Raw genomic sequence first — 24,229 nt, 5'->3', positions numbered from 1 at the left:
TCAACCATCTTACCCAGTGATTCTTTTAGGGTAGTATCTAACTCTTTTATCAGAATTGAGACTTCTCTAGAATCGATCCTTTTGCTATGTGGCTCATATTTTTCCAGTCTGTCCTAATTGTGTTATATTTAGTGACTTTTTCCGCTTTTACACCTTCCTTTGCTGTCTAGAACTCAGAGTATTTTGCCCAAGGGAGTCCCCAGGTTTGATCCCATTTCCTCCCTCTGGATTTCTCACACGCTTTGGAGGGGGTTGATATCCTCCATCCTCCTCCTCGCTAACCCACACGTGATCTATAGTAGATTGCATGCAACCATTTATGGTAGGTGTAACATAAATGTGAATACTTTCTGTCCCCGTTGTACCCTGGGTGCTCTCTGTTTGCTTTTCTCCCCTGGATTCAGCATTCAGCGTCTCTTCCACAGTACTTATTTGTTTCTCTATTTCCCCCACCGCACCCATCCAGTAGTTCAGTAATGAGGAGCGAGTATCCATGCCCTTTTTGGAATCCGGCTTCCTGCATAGTCCTTTACTGGATTCTGCCTTTCTTTCCCCCATACCAATGGATAGTGCAGAATATACGTTCAGAGTTCACCAAGGTTTATCCGGTAATAATGTCCTGCTGCATACCACAATTATGGGTTTAAAATGCAGACTACAAGTTAAAGCTTCTATAGATGAGGTAACTCAGGTGCTCGGGGGTGTCACGCAAGTCTTTCAAATATGACCCGCTAGTAAAGTTAATGTTTTTACTGTGTTTCAGGATTTCTGCTTCAGGTACTCACCAAACCAATGGGGCATCAGAGCCAAGGGGCATACCCCAGCCTGTCCTCCTCCAGTCACTGACGGGCTTGGACGGGCCCGCGCTGCGGGAGCTTCGATGAGTATTTAAATGGCCAGTTGGCGGGAACACTCGTTGGCGCGACGGCACTGGGAGTTGCCAGGCAGGCTGGGAGTTGGTCTGCTTTGCTCCCAGTCCGCTTCCCCTCTCGATCCTCCTTAGCCCCTGACAATGGCTGGTCAGTAGTAGCAGGGCACTAAATAACAGATGTTTATTGTTACCCAACTCAATGGCTGAGTGGATCCGCTGGGATTTGAACCTGTGACCATGAGGTCGAACACAGGACCTTGCAATGGGCGCATTAGTCCACTGAGCCACCAGACCTAGCCAAAACATGATCCAAAAATGAGTTTCAAGGTGGATGTTTTTCATAGTTTTCATTTTACTGGAGTCTGATTTTTTATCACTCCTTTTAATTTGTTAAGCAGAACAAATAGAGGATTGATATGCACTGCTTTACATATAAACCAGACACTTACTAAAATGAATTTTAACCAAGAGCATTCAATAGAGTTATTTAAGTAATAAGCTGACCTGATCACTCAGTGGGGAGCAGGTGCGATAAGCTTAATCGTAGTGGAATCCCAGCTTAATGACGTGCCAAAATGTTCTTGGGAAGCTCTGACTGCACCGTGTTCACTTAAGACATCTAGTGACTGCAGACCAGATGTATGAAGCATTTTATCAGTCGCAAATGCACCAGCGGGCTGTTTGCGAACAGTAAATTGCATTTTGCCATATACAAAAGGCAAAATGCGACTTGGTAACTTGTTAGCAAATCGCATTCTGCTTTTGCGATTCAGTATTAGAAAAGATTATGTTTAGGGCGTTCCTCCATAATACGAATAGCACTGCTATGTATTAATATTTTGCGACCGTAATGCGGTCGTTAAATATTCATAATATACTGACTCTTAGAGAAAGCTGGTGAAAACATGTGGGTGAAAACATTTTTTTTAAGTATATGTGTATTTAACAAGGACCCCCTGAGGATATGAATCTTGTAATTCCTAGGTCGAAACGCGTAGACAGGAAACCATCCCACTTTTTGTTTTATAATTTTTATAAAATTAATGCATATGTGATAATGAACTTATCGTTTAATCAAATTTTATCATTATGTCAATGATTTCCCTCATGACGTCTTTTATGTAATTCATTAAAATGTACTTTAAATGCTAAGACAGTTGTGTATCATTAATTGTGTTTTGTTTGCCATCTAATTTGTGCCAGTAGTCATACTGTTTGCCTGGGTGCGTTTCTTTACATACATGTATCTTCTAGCCTCCAGCAAAGAAGGGATCCATTTATGGTAGCATCATATGGCTTCAAGGTGGAAGCGTCAGGACACACATTTCTCACATTTGGTGACCAGGCCATATGGCTTCTGTTTTGAATGCCTTCTTGCTAAACAGGTCTGGTTAGCATGTCTAGGTCTTTCCTCTATACACTTTAATTTCTCACATTCTTGAAGTTGGTGTGTTCCTTCCTCAAGTCTCTGGTCTTGTCTATCCTTGTTTGTAATGTAAAGGATTGGTTCTGAGTCTGGCTAGGCATCATTTACTTTCTTATTTTGTGGCCCATGGGCAGACTCCAAAGTGAGGTAAACAGCAGCTCACTTTTCAGCACAGAGTGGTATATTCATGAGAATCCTGGCTTTACTAGGGCTTTCATGATCAGCTTGCTAACTCATGCTAAGATAATCGGCTCCAGGTTCCCTTCGATGTTACTCTGCAGTCTCACTGGTTTGTGGGATGGGACCTTGATTTTGTCTCAGTCCAAGTCACACTGGTTGGCGATTCCCTCTTCACTTTCTTTGTGGTGGGATCGTTTCTACCACTACATTAATGTTTTCCACTTTGCCATTTCTGCTACCACCAACTTGTTGAAGGAATTCCACCCTGTAGGGCATCCCTTTGCTTGTAGACTTTTAAAGAGTAATAGATTACATAGACTCTTGATGGACAGTTATAACTTTCTTTGGGATGTTCGTTAAATTTGAACATTTTGCCTACTTGAGCCGAAAGGCTTTGACCTGGAGTTATTTGCTTCTATCTTTGAAGGTATACAAAATTTCTCCTTTTCCATTCATAGCCCAGCGTTCCATGACAATCCCATACTACAAGCCCTGTTATCAGGTCCCCAGAGGCAAAGATATTAATTCAACACTTCTAGATATTCATTTTGTAAACAAACTTTATTGGCATTTGCAAGACAGAACAATCCAAAAGTCAGACCGGCCACAGTTATAGCAACCACACTCAACCCCAGAGGACACTACCCTGTACAGCAATCTCTCTCTCAAGGATAGTGCAACCCCAGGAGAATCCCAGGGTCAGCCTACTCCTTCCTGATTCACTACCAACTCCATCATCTGTGCCGTCGAGAGGACCAATTCTCTAAGTACCCCGTAGACAAATTCTCAACCCTTTGCCCCCTCCCCCCACGCCAGCCTACCCAGTATGGTGTCCTTTATTGATATGAGTTAGGTCAAGCAAGAGCCTTGCTGGCATCAAAGTGGCACAGGAATCCTAGAAGGGGGTATGCTTATTGGAACCAGGCAGCTAGGGAATCCAGGTGAGCGACCATGCAGAGTACCGCACTCAGCAAACTTCCGCCCCATGCTAGTGTTCCCCAGCCACGCTAATTCAGTTCTCAAACCCCCTGATCTCCTCAGGCTGAGCCACCATCAGAAACCCTGTCCTCCATCCTCAATCCATCCAACAAATTCTCCCATGCCTTTGCGGCTTCTATAGAGAACCACCCCTCTCTTTGCGTCCCTTAGGAGGGTAACGCTTTTGTAATCACCCACTAAAGTAATTCCTTTTTACACCCAAACACTGTGGGGCAGAAAGCAATATTTTCAATGGAACTTGATTTCAAAAGAGCTAGATCTATAAACTGAGCCGTGAGCCATGAGCCATGATCTGGTGTTTAGTAGGGCTCGGGTAATAGCCCAACAGGCACACCACTGGGTTTCCACCTATACTGCAACCCGTAACTGCATTGATCAGTGCAAGAATCTCCACCCAGTAAGTTCCAAACCACATATATATTAGTTCCAACCCTACACTGAGGGCAGATAGTATTGGCCTGTGGGATAAACAGGTTTATTCTGCCTGGCGTAATGTATGCCCTATGCAAAAAAATAAAAAATAATTTGCTTAAACCTAGCATTTCTGGAGACCTTTGACATCCGTTCCGTGATCCCACAGCCATCCTCAATAGGAGGTGTCCCCAGATCTGCATTTCATGTATCTTTTAGCGTAGTCAGTGACACATCAATGTCTTTCCGATACACTTGAAATAGGCTAGAAACAATCCTGACATCCTTGGCAGAGGCACAGCTAAAGTGGCAAAATTGGTGCGTCTTAGGTTCTCCATTATCCCCTGGCCACTTTCCCTGAAGCGCCACCAACACTGCCCTGCATACTAATAAGTGACCTGCTGGCAGGTTAAACTCCATTGGCAGGTCTTCAAATGAAACCAATTCTCCCACTCTGTACAAGGCCCAAATATCTACAATATCATGTTCCACCCAGCATGTCACCTACCCGGTGAGCCAATGGGAGAAGGTCAGCTAGACGTCGCAACAGCATGCCAAGGGAATATGGGTGTTTCACTCAAGTCATCTACAGACAGTGAGTCCAGCAATATTTGGCAACAGTCCACAAAGCCTGTACACTTGCCTCCATGCAGCCGGATTTCAGCATCATCCGAGCCAACCGCCAGCCCTGTGGCCCCTCAATGGCATTCTGGGGAAACTCCTCTTCACCAGCCTGCACCCTCCTCATCACCCACCGCAGCTGAGCTGCTAGATAGTATGCCTCTAAATCTGGGACTGCCAGGCCACTGTCCGGCAGTGGGCATTGAAGTTTCACAAGCACCACCGCCTTGTGTCAGACCCCCAAATGAAGGAAACCATTAGGTTATCTGTTTCCCAGAATATCGCCATGGAAACCACCACTGGCAGCATACTAAAAAAAAATAGAGGGGTAGGGGAAGCTGCTCCATTTTAACCACCTCTACCCTCCCCACCACCGACAGCGGAAGTGTCTTCCAGAAGGATATCGCTGTTGGCAGGGAGGTCATAGCATCCCCAGTGTTGACCCCCCACAATATCCTCTATTGTCCAATAAATGCAGACTTCCAGATATTTGAACATGGAGGGTTCTAAGACTACATCTTGTGCTGTAGGGTCTGTGGTTACATTCTGCAGAGTTGAAAATAAGCAGGTTTTCTGCCAGTTAACCCACATAACTGAAATACCCTCAGACAGGTCTTGGAGCTATATCTCGCTAGGGTCAGAGCATCTGTCCCAGGGAAAGAGCAACATAACATCCATGTATAGTCCTTTTTAAAGCCCCTTTAATCAAGCCAGGTTCACCAATGACTCCACTGCTATCACAAACAACAGTGGAGAAAGCAGACCGCCCTGCCGGGTGCCCCCTCCACTCAATAGGCTTCCAAGATCACCCTGCCAGTCCTAACTCGTGCTATGGCTTTGGTATGTAACAGTTATGTCCATTTGATCAATCCAAGCCCTATGCCCATCCATGCCATCATGGCGAAAAGATTGTCCCAATCCAGAAGGTCGAATGCTTTTAAATATTGATAGACATGACCAAGGTGTCAAGCGCAATCTGCAGAGCATTCCGCAGTATAGATATCAGCCTCCATATGTTAAGCGCCTTGATTGGGCCCGGTATAAATCCGGTTTGATCAGTATGTATCAGCAATGTCATATATTGTGGGAGTTGTGCCGCCAGCACCCTACTTAATATTTTATAATCTACATTCACCATCAACAGGGGCCAGTATGCCTTACCATTACTCTGGTCACCAGTCCCAGTTAAACCAAGGGGAGTATTATTGCCTCTTTAGTCACTGTGGGAAGGCTGCCATTAAGTGTAGCCTTCCTATAAGCCTCCTCCTGCTGTGGGGCCAGCATTTCAATGTAGGTAGCATAAAACTCCACTGGGAGCCAATCACTACTGGCATCTGGCCATGCTGCGCACAGACGCTTTTATTACTGATAGAGTTATGTCACTGCCCAGGTCTCCTCCCTCTCTGCAGTAAGGGCTAAGCTGGGCAGGGGGCGTAGGAATCCCTGGCAGTGCTGCTCCTCCCCCTTTTATAGTTCAGCATAATAACGCCAAAATGCCTCATTAATCATCCTGCTGATATACCTTTTCCTTGTCCAATTCTAGAAGCTGGGAGCCACGTCTATTGGTATCAGCCAACCATGTCAACAGTGTCTCGGCCTCATCTTTCTCAGTGTCAGTGGTCACCATAAATTGTTTATAATCTTAACATCGGAGAGCCTCCATCCTCTCCGCCAAGATCTCCTTCTCTCCTAATTATGTACCATGTAGATCCGCGATCCTGGGCCTACTCTTCTCTACGCCTCGCAATGCTCTCTCTTGGGTATCCACCTCGTCCACCAATGTCCATCGAACCCATACCACGTAGCAATTCACTGTCCTCTGATCCCACTCTACCTGCGTCGATGTGACTGTCGCTGAATTGTCCACCAAATATTGCTGGATCCCCTCCCCAACAGCATGGTGAAAAACCTGGTCCTCCAGATTTGTAACCTGCAACCTCCCAAAAATAATAGCAGACCTTGTCGTGCCCCAGGCCAATAGGGTTGTGGTCGGAGTTCGTATTGGCTAAATATTCAAAATGTCCTTTTGCCCCATGGACATCTGGTGACCTGAGGAAGATATCCAGTCTAAGATGTAGCTCATGCAGTGCAGCAAAAAATGAACAATCGTGAGTGTGCATGTGAGTGACCCTCCATGTATCCACCATGCCCCAGTGTCCTTGCCACTACTTGAATTTTGTATCCACCGAACCGCTGGGGCACCAGCAAGAGGAGGATGCAAGTGGTCAAGCAGGGGATCTGCCACCCCATTGAAGAGCCCCAACCGGCTCTGCCCCTGGCATATGGGGAGCCATATATTACGTGAGAGTCCGTCTAGTAACCGGGTTTGTCCAGTGTTGGGGCATAGACATTGACCAAAGTAATGTCCCTACCACCCAATCGCCCCCTGAGAAGAACATAGCGCCCTCCTGTGTCCACAAATTGGTGCAGGTCTTTAAATGGAACCCAGCACCCATATGAGGACACCTCCTTGCAAAGGCAGAGTAAGTGGAGTAATGCGTTTGCCCTTGCCAGCGCTTATGGGGGCCACCCCTTTAGCTGCAGTCAAATGCGTCTTTTGCAGCAGTGTGATGTGGACACCCTATTGTTTTAAGTATGCCTGTACCTTATACCGTTTGGTCTTACTATTGAGCCCCCAAACATTCCAGAATATAATCTGATAGTCCACTGTGTCCTCACCATCAGAGCGTGTACTAGTCCCCAGACCCCCTAACGCAACTGCGCAGCTTACCACCAGCACCACAATTTCAGTTACGTGCAGCAGTAGAACACCGTACAGAACGAGCCCTAACTCCCTCACCCCAGGACAGAAAGGCAGCATACCCCATCCAAATTAGGAATGAAAGACATTACACATCTATTGTGCCAGCAATAGAAACAATCAAAGTTAGTGGGAGGTGGCGTATAGTACCAAAAGCGCCCAGCACCGCAACCTACCACCCGATAATGACAGTCAAAGCAGCCAAAAACCCAATACATAAAATGCTCCCGCCGCCCCCAATAACTTGAGGCCCTTTCTTTTCCAAAAGAGGAGCAAGCCATCCACAATGCGTTGACCTCAAATATATCTCTGCAGTTCAGGTATTGATGTAACCCTCACTGCATTTGACACCAGATCATCCACAGACTGTGTGGTCACTTGGGCCTGAACATTCAAGAAGACAAGAGCAGTATAGAGTCAGAGTCCAAGTCAGAGTCTGTTGATTGCAAGGGCGATTCTTCACGGTACGAAGTTCACCTCTGGCTCGCCACCTGGAGGCCTGCTGCCTCTGCACCCAGCTTGTCCCTGTGCAATTGTTCCTTGATGGGGAACTCCCCTTTGTGGATCCAGGGTGGGAGCCTTGCCGGTGCCGCCCTACTTTTCTACAGCTGAGTGAGCAACCAATCCAGGGCTACCGCCTGCGTGTCTAGCCACTCCCATGCTTCCCGGGACTCTGTGTAGAAGTGAGTGCCCGTGGTCGTCGTCGTACTCTTCAGCCTGGCGGGGTAGGTCATCGCCTATTTAAGGTTCATCTGCATGAGCCTTTTTTTTATTTCCATGAATGAAGCTCTCTGCTTTTGTACAAGTATCATAAAATCAGTGAAAAACATTATTCTTCTGTTTGAAAGCACCAGTTCACCCTTCTCACAAGCTTTGGCCAAGATGCGATCCCTGTCTCTGTAATGTTGCAATTTTGCCACCAGTCACCACATGGAGTCCCGGGCGGAGATTGCCTTGCTGGCACCAATGGGCTCGCTCAAATGCAACATAGAGAAGAGGTTCTGAGCCAGCCCTCTAAGATAGGAACCATATTTGTACCTTCCACTCACTCCAGTAGGCTAACCAGGTGGATGTTATTTCTTCGTGCCCTGCCCTCAGCATCCTCAGCCCTGCACTCCAGCAACCTAACTCGCCCTTTAAGCCAGCGATGTTGTTCCTGCAGGTTACGTTCATGGGCTCCAAATCTGCCAGTGTCCCTTCATTTTGCTTAATTTTGTCAGCCATCTTGAGCTGATCATCTTGCAATAGGCCAGTGTCAGTCACCACAGTGTCCATTTTCCTTACCAAGGCCTCTCTGTAGTCTTGTATGGCTAGGAGTATGGCCTCCAGTGAAGTGGGCTGTGCAACCCCCAAACCTCTCTGCGACCGTGCTCTGTCCTCCACAGGCATCTGCTGTGCTCCTGACCTGTCGCCCTCAGGCACTGTCCATCTCAAGTGGCTCCTCATTGTTCTGCAAATTCCCAGGGCAGACAATGGCCTACTGTCACGTTGTAGCAAGTGTCCATCTGGAGTGCTCACAGACCACCAGACACCCTTTGGGCTACACAGCCAAGGCAGATCTACCCAATGGAAGGCACTCATCAAGCCTTAGTATGTCCCAAGCACCCTACACGTGCACCCAGAGATGGCCCACTCAATTGCACATAGGCACTCAAGATGCCACACGATAGGTCCCCATTGCAGGGTCATCAGAAGTCGCGGGCTTGCAGTTCGGCCCTCTGTTTACTTAAGGTCCAGTAGGGCAGTTGGCAGCTATGTGAGGGCGGTTGTCCCAGCCCTGCTGGCCTCAGGCCAAGTTCCTAATCTGCAACAGCTCTGGCGCCGGGCCTGGCGTGGCCAGCATCCACACCCTCCATCCAGGCCACTCATTGTAGACAATTTTCATGTCTCACCTCAGCCACCCGCCAGGCCCCAATCCACAAGCCCCACAGAGCCGTGGGGTCGACCGCCATTCTCTACCCTGCAGGTGACCTTGTTCTTCTCATGGCTTCCTCCATGATATACCAAATTATCCAGTGCCTCCACCTGCGACACCCGTCTCTTTTGGTGAGAGACTGCCGACTGGTCACTCACATCTCAGGAAGTGATGGCCCATGTCCGGACATGGACTGTCCCCCAATTGGGCGACACCACAGTCCTCTAGCTCCAGGGATTCAGGCCCTCAACAGTGCAGCATCGCCCAGCTCTTCTACTATCTCCCAGGCTTGTATACCGCTGCCCAATCAGCGGCGGGGGTAAGGGCACCAGAGCCACACAGCTGCAGCCGGCCCTCCTTCTTGCTCCCGGGCGTGTCAAGAGTTGGGGGAAGGGCACTAGAGCAGCTTGTATAGGGCATTCCGCTTCACCGCAGCTCCCACGGCCCTGGCGAGTGTAGCAGGGCAAACCAGGCTGCATCTCCATAGGCCTGGCCCTTAGCCAGTAGACAGTAATGATCAGGACGTGGCAGCCGCAATCTTGGGCTTTGGATGCTATAATGTACTGGGTCCCTAGGCCCCCATACAGGAATAGTAACGACACAGACACATTAATATAGTTACTGGAACTGGCCCCAGGCACTTGCGCCCGGACCCTTTTATTAGCGTGGTTACATGTCCTGTGACGCCTTTGTTGGATGGGTGTAGGGTGGAGTGTTAGCCAGCCCTCGGGGAGTGGCTGGCACTACAAACACTAGAACAGTGACCACCCGGTCACTCAGATGCTGCGCTCACAGGAACTAGCTCGGGCTGAACTTATGGCCTGCTGGCTCTTGAAAAGCACTGACTGCACAGGTCACCACTAGCGAGAGCCAGTGCATGCAGGAGGTCCCTGGGGGCAGCGGGGAGCACAGGATATCACTGAATGGCAGCATGGCACCAGGGGCACCGCGATGCGCATCCTACTCCATCGGCGCTTAGTAAGTCCCCACACCAGTGGACTTAATAATGCCAGGAGTCCCATTAACTCTGGTGGTAAGGAATTAACAGGGATTCCTGATTGAACCCTAGAATCCCTGAGTAATGGGAAATTACATGGGGAGTTGGTAATTCACGGTCAGCTTGCCCCGGTAATTCCTCATTCTCTCCCAGTGATTTTGGGGGAAACACGGGAGCTCTTCTGTAACTCCACAGATTTCATAATTACCAATAGTGCTGGTAACAAGGTTACTGGCCCGATTGAGAATCATGGGCTCCTCCTAACAATGTCCTCCATGTCATGCTGTTTATTAGAGTATGAGGGTTGACATGGAACCTCTGAACATCCACGCAGCGAATCATATCCTTTAGACAACAGCATAAAGTGTTTTGTGTTGCCACCACAGCATGTTGAGCCTGGTTGGTCTACACGCCATCTTGAAAGAGGCAGACTGCTACTTTAATTCTAATTTTCAGGGCTTTAATTTTAGTTAAAGAGAGTGCAGAGACAGTTGAGAGGGCTGCAGCAAGCTTAATTGGGAGGCTCTGAACCTGTAAATATTATCTTCCCTGGCATGCTCCCAAATATAAATGACCCCAGAGTGGGTGGGCAATCATGCAGTCCATCCTACAACAATTGTGTTTAGTTTGCCTCTTTCCTCTTAGGCGGAGCTCAGGGCCGGCTCTAGGCATGTGCAAACTGTGCACCTGCACAGGGCCACCAAACCTCAGGGGCCACCACGCCAATATATATCCTTAATATATGAATCCTCTGAGAATGGATACATATTTGCGTGGTGGCCCCTGGCAGGGATTTGGCGGCCTCCGGCTCTGTTCCACTACTAAACAGCCTGACCCCCTCCCCTCTTTACTGGCCTGCGCGCTCCGCCCCGCCCGGACCACCTCTTCCGGGCCCCCACCTACGCTCCTTGCCCAGGGCCACCATGAGCCTAGAGCCGGCCCTGCGGAGCTGCGGTAGGTAAATGACTACCCAGACCTGTTGATTTTGCTACCGCAAGTGCAGCATTCCAAGGTTCTAAAATTGGTCCGTGAGCATTCTTGGTTTGCCTTAAACATTCCTAGTTTGCCTTAAACATTCCTGTTGATCTGCCTTGCATTTTTTTGTCTGGGTTCTCTTTGTGATGTTACTATATCGCTACTTCTTTATGAAGTTGTATCATTGTATATTGTATATCACTGCGTCAAGAGTTTGACGCAGTGATAAATTTGAAAAATGATAAGTGCCAGGGCCCAAGATATTTCTCAGGAGGAAACTGCAGTTTGCACCAACTACACTCCCTGCCAGTGCTGCTAAATACCATTACCTTCAACACCTACTTACCACTACAGTCCTACAACTGTGACAATTTGGACTATACAAGGTGGTCCAAAGCTGTGAAGAAAGGCCTGAGAAACATAGGGCCTCATTAGGATCCCAGAGGATGAGGGAACGTCCGCATGGGCTGCGGCGTTCCCTCATGTGCGATTAGGATGTGACCGCCACCCTGGATATTTAACATTGCGGCGGGTGCTGCTTCAAGCAGCACCCGCCGCAATGTTAAAAGTGCATGTTTAACATGTACATGCACAAAGCGGCAGGCACCGCGCGGTGCCTGCCGCTTTGTGCAAGTAAATGCTGGGGGGTTCCATAGGTACCCCCCATGTGCACCCCCCATCCGCCAACACCCTGGGGGCCCACAACGGGCCCCCAAAATCAAAAGTACACATGCTTTTCCACGGCGGAAAAACCGCAGCGGAAAAGCATGTTTACAAATGCTTCCTAATTTGGCTGGCGGTGTCTGATAGACACTGCCAGCCAAATGTGAGCTTTTCCGCCGCGGTTGTAATCTGACCACAGCGGAAAAGCAGCGGACAGTAACCAAGACCCACCAGCCATCGTAATGCGGCGGTGGGTCTTTGGTGGGTCCGCAGAGGATTTTCCGCCTCCTCCGGGCCGGAGGTGGCTTCCCCCGGCCCGGAGGAGGCGGAAAATCCTCCATCATAATGAGGCCCTCAGTATTTTTATTTTTTTACATTGAATATTGAATGATTAAACACTTTGCTCATGTGCTTGTTTAAAAATAGACTGTAAATGCCACCATGTGGTAGGCTTCCATAAATACGTGCTGATATTACGAAATTAGTGCGGGAGGTGAGCATCGGCAAACACTGGCACAAATTAAACACTGGTTTGATGCAAATGTTACCGTTTTTGCTTTCCTCATTTCATTTTATGGGAATCTGTTTTTTATGTTAACTTTCTTCAAAAACATTTTGCAAAAAAATAAACAAGCAATGACCTTCCTGAATGAAATATTATGGGTTTTTTTTGTTTTACAAATGTGTTGCTTTCTATGTTTAGAATTAGATGGTTTCTTTTGCTCCCTTTTATACTCAGGGCCTGATTATGATGGACCCATAAAAAACGGGTGCAAATTGGGCACCCACAAACCTGAGTAAGAGCAGAGTGTACTAATTACTAATGTGCAGTTTGCATCCCGTTCTGATATGAACACCTCAGAATGGGGAATAACCAGCAAATCACATTTATCTTATCTTCATCTCTTTTGAAAACATCAAGAAGCAATGGATTCAGAAGTACAAGGCTGTTGGTGTCGCCGTTTGCAGAAAAAACGTACACAACCTTTTTTTTTAATTAGCGAAAATAATACAATTGTATATTTTGGAATTATGTGAAAATAAACTCTTATCAAATTCCGTTTTCAAAATAGGAAGTAATGGATACCTATGTGCCATTTATTAAAAATAAGACTGATATTTTAATGCAAACCTGTAAAAACCTTAAAAAAAAAGGATTAGCACTGGCAGTAAACAGCCTTAGTACATAATGCTTTAAAGGCCAAGATTTATTTATAAAGCCTTCTATTAATATGTGCCTGCGTTTTGTTTGGTACCCTATTTTTTTCCAATCAAACTGCGGTCGCCAATTTAATTTGGCAGATGTGATGTCCGCAATGAGTTTCTGACGGCAGAGCTAACTGAGGAGTTTCCACTGTCAGAAACTCACTTGTTCCCCCACCTTTAAATGAGGTGCATGGTGACCACCTCACTCCAGGTCATTTGCGAACACAGTCTCCAGTCCTGAACTTTTCACCTCCAAATCATTGTTTTTAGCTATGTTAGTGTAATACGTTCAACGGAAGCAAACAAGACTGTAATACCCAGAATGCATGAGGCTGCCACGCCAAAGCCAGGACTGGAAAGGGTATTTGTCTGCCAAGGCCTGAGGGAGGTGGTTATCTGTGGGTTTCCAATTGAACAGGACATATGCAAAGGGAATATGGAAATGGCTTTACCTTACACTCCAGAGACTTAGGGATCATCTCTGTTTCTCGTCTTGCAGATGAACGCGATGCTGTGCAGAAGAAAACCTTCACCAAGTGGGTCAACTCGCATCTGTCGCGAGTCTCGTGTCGGATAAGTGACCTGTATAATGATCTGAGAGATGGATACATGTTGACAAAGCTGCTGGAGGTGCTTTCTGGAGAACAGCTGGTAAGGATACACAGCTCAGCGCATTTGACTCAAATTGCGGCCTTTATTCCTTCTCTGCAGGGAGCGGCATTGTAGAAAATGATACTATGCAAAGTGAGAGGCATATCACTTCTTATGCTTATGAATAGCGACACAAATTTTCATGGGAGTGTTGACATGGGTTTCAGCCTATGCTTTTTATGTTTTAAATTAGGGCTGTCCAAACTAGGTCCTGAAGAACTGGATCCATGCACGATTTTCAGGATATCCACATAAAATAAATTTGCATACAACTAACCCGTATGAAACTCATTAACCTGGTGAACGATTATCCTGATTATTCAGGACCAACGTTGGCCACCCTGGTTTATTGTGCGCTCTATGCCGTTGATACCCTCAGAAGGCATCAAGGGCACGCTGTATCGCTGACAATAATATGTAGAGCGGGAGGCACCCTCAGGCATCCGAGTGGACCATTCTGTCCAGTAGATTCATGTCTGTTTCTGATAGGCAAAAGGGACTAAAGCATATTTATAGCTCTAAAAATAGCATTTGTAGATCACAAGGGATTTACCAAATTTGCTGGAGGTTGCCATCATTTTTAAAACAGCATTTCCTTTGGGATTATTTGATGTTTGACTGCAATCCTGGGAGAATCGTTGCTATCTCTATGGTATCCTATGAGAAAATCATTGTCCGAATATCATCTGATATAAATAGCATGCCCTAAATATTGTCTACAAAAATACCGCCCTTTTGGAGTTAATAATAAAGAACATCCAATGAGATAATATCTTTATAAGCGATATGTAGGACCCCGTACTTGGGTCAGATGGTATTTCTCTTTAAAATATTCTGATATACAACAATCACAATCAAATAGACCATAATAGACACATTTATCTACAATACTTACAACCTTAGCAACCGCTAATCTAGTGAGAGGGTTCTGACAATAAATGCAGCAATCAAAATGAATGCCCACCTGGGTCAGGAATAAAAGATAGCCATGGGGGGCAGTGGGCCCCTATCACCCCTGGGGTCACTGCATCTATGGCATATTGATGGCTACATTCCAGTCAATGTCCCCTAACTCCATCCTTCTATAATCTTATCCCTTCTTCCTTCCCTTTCCACTTCTGCTTCCCTCTTGCCCCTCTCATTTGTCCCTATCTACTGCCCCTTTTATTTTGTTCTCCTTCTTGCCCTTTACCTCTACTCCTTTTCCACCCCTCTTTCTGCCTCATTTTCCCCTTGTCCTCTGTGTGTTCTCTTCTGTCTATGTCCTACATGTTTCTCCGCCCACCTTTCTTTAATCTCACTGTGTTCTCAATCTCTTCAACTACCTTTCTCTTTCACAGCTATTTTTTTTTTGCAGAGTTTTATATAGCACGAACTTGACCCGAATCGGGTAACATTCACCCCCAGTGAGTGCTTTGCCATTGTGCAACATTCCATCCATCATCTTGTGTGTTTTGCTGTTCACCCTATGTGGGAAGGGTATGTCCAGACGTGGGTCCCGTGCTCACTAAGCCACTGGAGTCAAGCTATCCTGGCTGAAGACGGCTGATAGCCAGAAACCGGTCCTAGGATGCTTGATTCCGGTCCAGGGAAGACATGGCTTGGCAGTTCGGGCTGGACTGTTCCCATGAGGCCCAGGGTCAAGACTGATTTGCATATGGCCATGTCTGAACTGGGGTGGCTTGGTGAGCAAAATAACAATGGATTAAACCCAGATCTGTGACTCGGGGTGAGTGTTTTGCTATTGTGCAACAGTCTATCCATCCATCTTGTGTGTGAGACTCGAACTCAGTTCCCCAGATTCGAGGTCGACCACCCTAGCCGTTAGGCCAACTCCTACCCCCTTATGAGCTATATATGAGCTATATATGTTCTCCCTTCTTCCTCCTGTTCTCACAAGCCTCTATCTCACCAAAATAATGTATGTTTGCACTCTCATCGCCTTCCCACCTTTCCCTTTTCCTCTCCTTGCGACTGTTTCGCCTCACCGTTTTGGTCCCCCTTCTCCATTTTTCCTTTATTCACCCCTCTCTTTTTCCCTTTTTTCCCATTCTTCATATCTCTAATTTATTCCCTTTCTCTGTGTCTTCACTATTTCTTCCCACGTTTTGTCACCATATTCAGTAAGTCCCCCTTCTTCACTCTCTGTCTGTAACTTCACACAGCCCCTCCCAGGGACGAGTAAACACTAACCAGTCTCAAAAGAGAGACTCCCAAAAGAAATTCCCAAAGGAGTTTCCTGTTACCTACTGCTGCTGCAGGTCATCTTGTTCCCACCTCACCTCCCCCACAGGGCCTGGGTTGTACTGCACTGGCTGTACCACTGCTAGCTACAAGCCTGTAAGATTCCTTTGGGGGTATGGACTCTGCATGTCTGATTTGTTGGCACCCACTGTATTTATACACTTTCCTCTCTTACAGGTGATAGTTTCATTTTGAAATGTGTTAGTTGTTTTTGTCCAAACATTCTGTAATTTATTTTTATTAATTAATTAATTTACTTACAGAAGTCACTTTCCCAATAGAAAGCCTCAATAGTAGCCATGTGTAAGACAGCTAAAGAAAATCTGAATGAGACCAGCTCAGTGGGTTTTAAAGTCCTTCCTGAATATATTGAGCTTATAGGTGACTAAAGGCCAGATATAGAACCGTTTTTAGCAGTCGCAAATGGAGAATCGGGCCGACCACTAACATGGATTTTGCAATGTACTACCCCTAGTTTATGAGTTGGTGACCTATGACCGACTCATAAATTATAGATTGCGAGTCGCTATTAGGAGGGGGCATTTCAAGGGCGTCCCTTCCTAGTAGCAAGTCGCAGTGGCATGAATAAATGTTTCGCGATCGGAATGCGGTCACAAAATATCCATATGTTACCGACTCTGTATAGAAGGTGGTAACCCATTTACAAATGGGAAGGGGTCCCAAGGTGAATGTGGGCGCCAACATTTTTGAAGAGCGGGCAATTACCTATCCTTAAAAAATTAAAAGGAAACTTTTCATTTTACTTTTTTAAAAGCATCCCATTTTCCCTTAAGGAAAACAGGCAGTATTTCAAAAAAATAATTGCTCTATTTAACCCCAACAGGTCCCCATCCCTGGTATTATAGGCCATTACCAATGGGTTGCAAATTGCGACCTACCTCATGAATATCAATGTGGTAGGTCATTTGCAACTCCATTGGGAATTGCTAAATATGTCTGAGACACATTAGTACATTTCATTTTGTGAGTCGCTAATTTTGAGTCGCTAAAAATTGCAATTTGCGAGTCACAAAATTAAATGGTTGTTCATCTGGCCCTTAGGGCCATATGTTAGAAAGGTAGAAACTGTGAGTTTTTAATCTCGACTCCATGCGAATCGCAATTAGGAAATCGCAATTTCAAATGTACGCAACTCTATTGAGTTTCATTTGCAATTCCCAGTGGTCCGCAAATAGTCCCACCTCATTAATATTCATGAAGTAGGTCGCAATTTGCGACCCATTGGGAATCGCTAAAAAGGCACAGGGCTGGTGGCCTGCTGGGGACAGCAGACCATCATGTCTGTGTTTGTTTTAAATAAAGCAACGTTTTAAAAAAACACGCAGCCCATTTCCTTAAACAAAAACAGGATGAGTTTCAAAAAGAATAGGCAATGGTAATGCATAGGTTTCGCCTATGCAATGAATAAAGAGCTGTTCTCATCAATCATCGTCCGGAAGAAGGAAAGAGCTCCCTGGCAGATAATACGGGAGTGGAGAGGATGTGGCACAGTGGCCAGAGCTGCTGACTCAAGACCTGGGCATCTCGGATCGAGTCTCAGCGGCGCTGCACAATATCCTGTGATTCAATGCAAATGACTTAATCTCTCCATGTGATAAATTGTTATATAAATATGCTGCAATAGTAAAAGGCAAAACTTTATGAAAATATAGTTCCACCGAAGCTGATGTTAACGGTATTTCGGCCATGGGAAACTGATAAGAGAAGCAGACGAGCAAATAGAAATGGAGGAAAGGTAAGTGGAAAGGACAGGAACCAGTGAGAAGCCAGGAAAGAGAGGAGGCCCTTTTAAGGTAATATGAAAAACAATAGAGTTCTAAGAACAGCGCAAACGCTGTGCAGGCGAAGCCTACAAATGAAACATTTCAATTTCATTTTTTAAGAGTAGGCAGTGGTCTGTGTGACCACTGCCTGCTCTTAAAAACATATATGCAACCATTTACAAAGTGGAAGGGTCCCCTGGTGATCCCTTCCCATTTGAGAATGGGTTACCACCAAATTGGTGGTAAAAGCTAATGTTTTGCGACCGCTTTTGGGTCACAAAACATTCGCTCATGGCACAGCGATTCGCTATTATTAACATGCCTCTTCCCTACTATCCAATTGCAAAACCCAAATTGCAATTCATTAACAAGTTACCAAATCGCTATTTGTCATTTGTAAACCCCAAAAAGCCATTTTGCTTTTGCAAACGTTTGCAACTGGCAAAAAGGTTTGTACATGTGGCCCTAAGTCGTTAAGTAAAATGCAGTTGCCCCAAATCGCCTACAGTCATTAGTTACCAGGATCTATCACACAAATCACAATCAATGTAATGTTTGTCTTTAGTGCCCAACTGTTATTTTCTGCAGTTAATTTTGTTCCCTGGTAAATTTACCAAACTGCAAAAAAGTTTACTTAAAACCCATCACCTAGTCACTGGTTTGAAATTCCTTAGTGAATTAACATAATGCTGAACTTATTGCAGCTCAGGCTGGTAGTCATATTTGCAGATCCCATTTAGGAATGTTCAGATCATAAGATATTGGGGTATATATTAGAGTAAGGCTCTGTTACCACTTTTTATTTTATTTAATAGAGCCCTTGCATTTACATTGAGGAAGGGGCGGAAAACATCATATACAGGGTAAAATACCCATTATTGTACTTTGCATCTTATTCGTTCAGAGGTTCAACTCAAGAGACAAGCAGTCCTGTGTTGTATATTGTGATGTTAAATCCTTATGTGGTAAAGATCACATGATACAAAACAGTAGATGAAAATTTTGTAATGAAACCGACTGTCTAGTTCTGCAAGCTGAAGACAGATGTATCCCCTGCAGTGGATCCAAAGAGGTGCAACCCAACACCTTAAGGAACGTCTGCTACTAGTATTTCAACTGGACAACAAGGGGTCCCCCTCACACTTGAGTTTGGTTCATGAAGTGGATTTGAGATAGTACTAGGAAATTGGAAAATTCTCAAGCATTTCCTTTGAATCTGGTGGGCATAGGAGGAGAGAGTATATATGCACCTAGTCCTGGAGTTACCGTTATCAAAGATGAAGGAGCAGATGAGGCCGAACTAAAACGTGTTGAGGCTGGTAGACCCCAGATACTGCCCATATCAGGTCCTGAAGGATTGGCAACCCTGTTTTCTGGGCGTCCTGGCCTATTACTCTGTAACATAATGCACTGGTCTCCTGAAGAGAGGCTGCTGCTTTTAAATGAAGATCATTTAAGGTCTGTGTCATAGTGTCTAGAGTATTCTCCATAGCCATTCGGGAAGGCGAGCGAGGTCTCGGATCTGTCGGCTGGAGATCAATGTACCCACAGGAGTGCATCCAAACAGGCATGTCCTACCCGCTATTGAGACCACTGCTTACCAATATATCAGACTGAAGAGGAAGGTGACCCATCATGGGTAGGGAAACAACAGTAACATCAAGGAAGCTGAAATGAAAACTGACACCAGTACAAGTGAGTGGAGTCAGTCAGAAGATAGCTTCACTGGATCAGAAGTGAAATGACCCAAACTAGGAGAGGGCAGGAGAGAGGTACAATGCGGGAGGGAATAGGAACCAAGGAATCCTTCTCTACGAAGTAAGGAGATTAAAGCAGGAAATGGAACAAATTTAGTGCAAACTCTAAATACCTAATCAATCAAGGTAGGTAAGAAAGAGCAGATCTGGTCAGACAGGAGTAGTCTTAGCAGGTTGTCTCTTGTATTGAGAAAGGTGCTGAGACACTAAACTTCTGTGGCTGTACCTTTTCTAAAAATTTCTTTGATTGATGATTTGTGTCAGGTGTCCTGGGTGGGCATGGGAGAAAGACTATGGCACCCCACCTGAGTGACTTTCACTTTAAAGGCAGAACTTATTTTACCAGTGGCTTCTAGATGCTTTCATGGTGTTATGTTATGTTATGTTAAAAAACTTTTATATAGTGCATGTATATCAAACGGTTTCATGGCGCTGATAGGGCGGGAAGGTGCTAGCAGTAAACTGAGGTTACGTGTCATATGATTGGACAAACAATCGGGTCTTAAGCAATTTTCTGAACGGTGCGTAAGACGTAACCAGTCTCATCTCCACCGGGAGAGAGTTCCAGAATTTTGGGGCCAAAACAGTAAATCTAGAGCCTCTGTGTTTCTTACGTTTATAAGAAGGAGTGACTAGCAGGTTCAGCTGGTGTCTGTGTCCCTTGGAGTCCCTTGCCATGTGGACTACAAGCCCCACAATGGCCACAGCCCCCATGGTGCTCTTCGCTGCTACTGCGGTCTCCCGAGGCCACCTCTTCTCCTAATACAAGGTGGGTGAGTGGCTACACACTGCCTGCAATAGGTTGGGAGAGGGTGGGGGTTGGTTTTAGAATGAATGTAGTGGTCCTCAGTCCTAACACAGATAGCCCTCAGTCCTAACACTGATAGCCCTAAAATTGACACATATTACGGCCTGTATGGCACAAATCACACAGAACCTTTTCAAAGTTGCCAGTAGAAGTCATAAATAATTGTAGGACTGCTGAGGGAGTCTACACTGTGGTTTTCTTATTCAAATCTTTTTAAATGGCCCGGTCAATATAATCCGTAGTTTGATATACAACAAAAGACTACCTGTCTTTTGATTTGAACGTCTATTTGGAAGAATGCGCACAATGCAATAACATGTGTTTTAATGCTTTATCTACAGCAGTGGTTCACAAACTATTTAGAACCAGGATCTACATTTTAGAATGACAAACGTTCGTGACCCACCTACCTTTAATGAACATGAGGGGGCGATTTCTTAATGTAACTAAAGAATCGAGTGCTAGGGCATTGTCAGTTAGAGACAGAACATTTTCCACTGAAATTGGCACTCATTTTGCACAGGTACAATTTTACTGATAAAATTATGCAGCACATGAATGATAATGTGTCAAATCTGGTTTCTGTGAAGATGTGTAATTTTTGAATCACCAAGTAAAGTGTATTGATATGTTTTAAAATCTCTGTTTCCAGCACACTTCATAATTACAAAAAAGTCATACATTGTTGCTTTCCTAACTGCTGAATGCATACAGTTGATTTACTGGTATTTACATTTTGTTTTGTGTTGCAAAAAACTCTAGCAAGATTGTCACATAATTCACTTTAACAACTCCTCTCTCTTTGAAGTCAGAGAAATAAAAGTTAACACCAATTCCACGTTAAAAGAATAAACAGCAATTTGTCAAAAAAACAGCCTGATATTTGACCTCTGCCTTTGAAGCAGGCAAGTGGGACAAGATAAACACTACATTTAAAGGAATCTTTACTTTTTGCTTGAACTTTCATGAAACACAAACAAACCATATTTTGGGAAATATTGATCTACAGGGTTGTCTGCTCCTTATTCTTTTGAACAATGCAAACATGTTCATATTTATACTTATTTCTCTTCCAAAGCACACACTTCCAAATCGGATTGCTTCTAGGCACATTGGCATAAACTAATGTAAAGAAATGTGACAATAGCCCCTGAGCTGCACATGGTGCTCACCATACTGTGTTGTCTGTTGTAGCCAAAGCCAACACGAGGGAGGATGAGAATCCACTCGTTGGAGAACGTGGACAAGGCTCTGCAGTTCCTGAAGGAGCAACGCGTGCACCTGGAGAATGTGGGATCCCACGACATTGTCGATGGTAACCACCGGCTTACCCTCGGGCTAATCTGGACTATCATCCTGAGGTTTCAGGTACCAAAGTTCATGCAGATCTCACTTTTTTGATAGAATAATGATGAAGATTATGATAAAAATAATACAACTTGTACTACAACTACTGCTGCTACTACTATTAGTGATAATAATAATTATCAGTAGTGTTACAGCTTTTTATACAGCCCTACATATCCTATATATGCCTTTATATATACATGGCACAGTGCCAGCAATGTGACTTAGTACTTCTTTTGTGTATGTTATGCATATTTATAGAGCGTACTATTATCTGGGAGGGTATCCTGGCGATGATCAGGTGTGAGTAATGGCGGCTCCACCGCTAAGGCTGAGGAGCGTTGCTCCACTGCACAAAAATAAAAAATAAAATGACAATAACGTAACATTATTGTCATGTTATTTTTCCTATAGCTGTCGGTGCCTCTTGGGCGCGGAGGGCAGGGATGGCCAGAGCAGGGGAGGAGTGTCTTGCACTCAAAGTGCGCATGAACTGTTTGGCCAGCCCTCTTGGGCCGACCAAACAGTTCATGCGTACTTTGCATGTTCCTACTAGGCTGCAATACACAGGCTGGTCAGGAACATGCGCAGGCTCCCTGTTCCAATCGGTGCTCAGACCAATCACAACGCTGCATTGCAGCATTGTGTTTGGCTCAGGGGAGCCTGTGTGCCGGGGAGGGGGACGGATGGGAGATAACAGAGATTAAAAGTTTTATACAAAAGAGGAGGGGCGGGGGGACCTGGCCAACGAAGACAAAAAACTCTATGTTGCACTCTTCCACTCCTCTCCACCGCTGTAGGCCGGAACAGACTCCCAGCCTGCCCTGCTGCCAATCCTGAAGCTACTCTCACATGAGAGCAGCTCCCGGATTGGCCTGAGCACCGATAATGTGCGCTCCAGGACAGACTGGGAGTCTGTGCCTGCTCTCTCCAGCCCAAGCAATGCAGCTGGGGTTGGAGAGAGGTTACTGCGCATGTGGCTTTTGACTGGCCTAAGACTGCTGGCCAAAAACCACATGTGCAGTGTAGGTAGAGCCCACCACTCCCCCTCCAGCCTATCATAGCCGTGGCCCCGGCACAAGCAAAATAAAACGATAAAAAAGGTGGTTTTAAACCTGTTTTATTTTTTTTATTTTTAACTGCTGACGGGGGTGATGCTCCTCTGCCATAGCGGAGGAACCGCCGCTGAGTTCATTAAAGAAATACAACATACAGTTGGTTCTGACAGCAAAGTGGCTGGGTGCAGGAGTTGGGGACATGTCCCCTGAGCCTGCTGAGAGAAGCATGTTTTGAGGATGGGGGTTGGATGCAGTGTATGGCACAGGGTTTGTCCACGGTCCACTCACAGTGTTTTGTGGCGGCTCACAGGCATAGATTTGAAGTACATGGCCAAAGGGCATGCGCTGAGATTTATTGTTTTAATTCTTTTGCCAGGTGCCAAAATGTATTGTCTCATAACACAAAAAATCAAATTCACTGAAAAAACTTTGGTAAAGATAGTCACCATTTTTTACTCAGAAGAGAAATAACATTTGCGAATAAAAAAACTGAAATTCTCCTAAAATAGTTACGTTGAAGGGACATTATTGTGAAGCAAAATCTTAAGAAAGTTTACATTTGCCAGTTATGGGGAGCAATACAACCCTAACCCCGCCACCACCCCACCGCACCCCAAAGAACTACTGATGACCATATGTATGATAGAGCATAGTATATCACCTCTAGTTGAAGTGTTATGAAGGTCAGAGCCAGGTGAAAGGCCAGGCTCCATTCCCTGGGAATTCTGGCCACTGCAAAAGTGTGCTTTACAACAGTATACACCGAGCAAGGCATAAATCACGTAGATAAGGTCATGTGCAGGTCATTGGTGGGGAGTTATGGTGCACTATTTTTTGTCAGCCTGAATGGTCAAATTCACTCTTTTTTAGGTTTTATATTATATTCATAATGTCTCTTCAACAGAAGTTTCTGAGAAGAATTGTATTGTTTTTTCTAAGAATGTTTTTTTCAAATCTTCTGAATAAATAACCATTTCTCCCACTAGAATATATGAGGTATTGATTGTGCTTGTGTGTCTGGGTAAAGACCCTTGTGCAGTAGCCCTGTTATATCTCGTTCCTTATTTCATAATTTCTGACTGATACAGGAACATTTTCTGAGCATCAGAGTTGTGCTGTACATTTTGTGGTGCGCATTGCTCCCCAGAGAAGTACTTGACTCTGCTGAACTTAGGACCTAAGGGCAAAGCCTGTTAAAACGAGTGCATAATTTGTGACAGTGGTTTCCGGTGCTCGGCACTGGCACTTGACTATCAGCACCGGCTCTAGTGACTACATGATGGTGCTGTCTATTTAATTTTGAGATGATCACAACAACTGTGTTTATTAAGTCAATATACATTGAAAATGAATAATACCAGCCTCTCAAGCCATTATTATAGTTTTGTGTGGTCTGAAATAGTCTGTATTGTCACACTTGCAATAGTGAGATGGTTAGTTGTTATGTTGGTACTGTCATTGGGAGCACTGGCAGGGTATGGGTGGTGCAGGCAGCAGTGGCTTTGCGAGAAGGGCCCTGGCACTTAATTTTTTACAAATTATGCACTGTGAGTGA

The 24,229-nt window shown here is 45.3% G+C and overlaps 1 protein-coding gene across 1 annotated transcript in view; it reads left to right on the top strand.

The window, feature by feature from the left end:
• SPTBN4 (spectrin beta, non-erythrocytic 4) overlaps positions 1 to 24,229 on the top strand; it is a 1,634,043-nt gene that overhangs the window by 158,563 nt on the left and 1,451,251 nt on the right. Inside the window, exons 3-4 of the mRNA XM_086938242.1 lie at positions 13,525 to 13,676; positions 21,464 to 21,637. Of these exons, the coding sequence (XP_086794368.1) occupies positions 13,525 to 13,676; positions 21,464 to 21,637 (326 nt within the window). The remainder of the gene's footprint in view (positions 1 to 13,524; positions 13,677 to 21,463; positions 21,638 to 24,229) is intronic.

This window comes from Lissotriton vulgaris, chromosome 9, assembly GCF_964263255.1.
Source record: "Lissotriton vulgaris chromosome 9, aLisVul1.2, whole genome shotgun sequence".
NCBI lineage: Eukaryota > Metazoa > Chordata > Amphibia > Caudata > Salamandridae > Lissotriton > Lissotriton vulgaris.
This window is presented reverse-complemented; position numbering and strand designations above follow the sequence as displayed.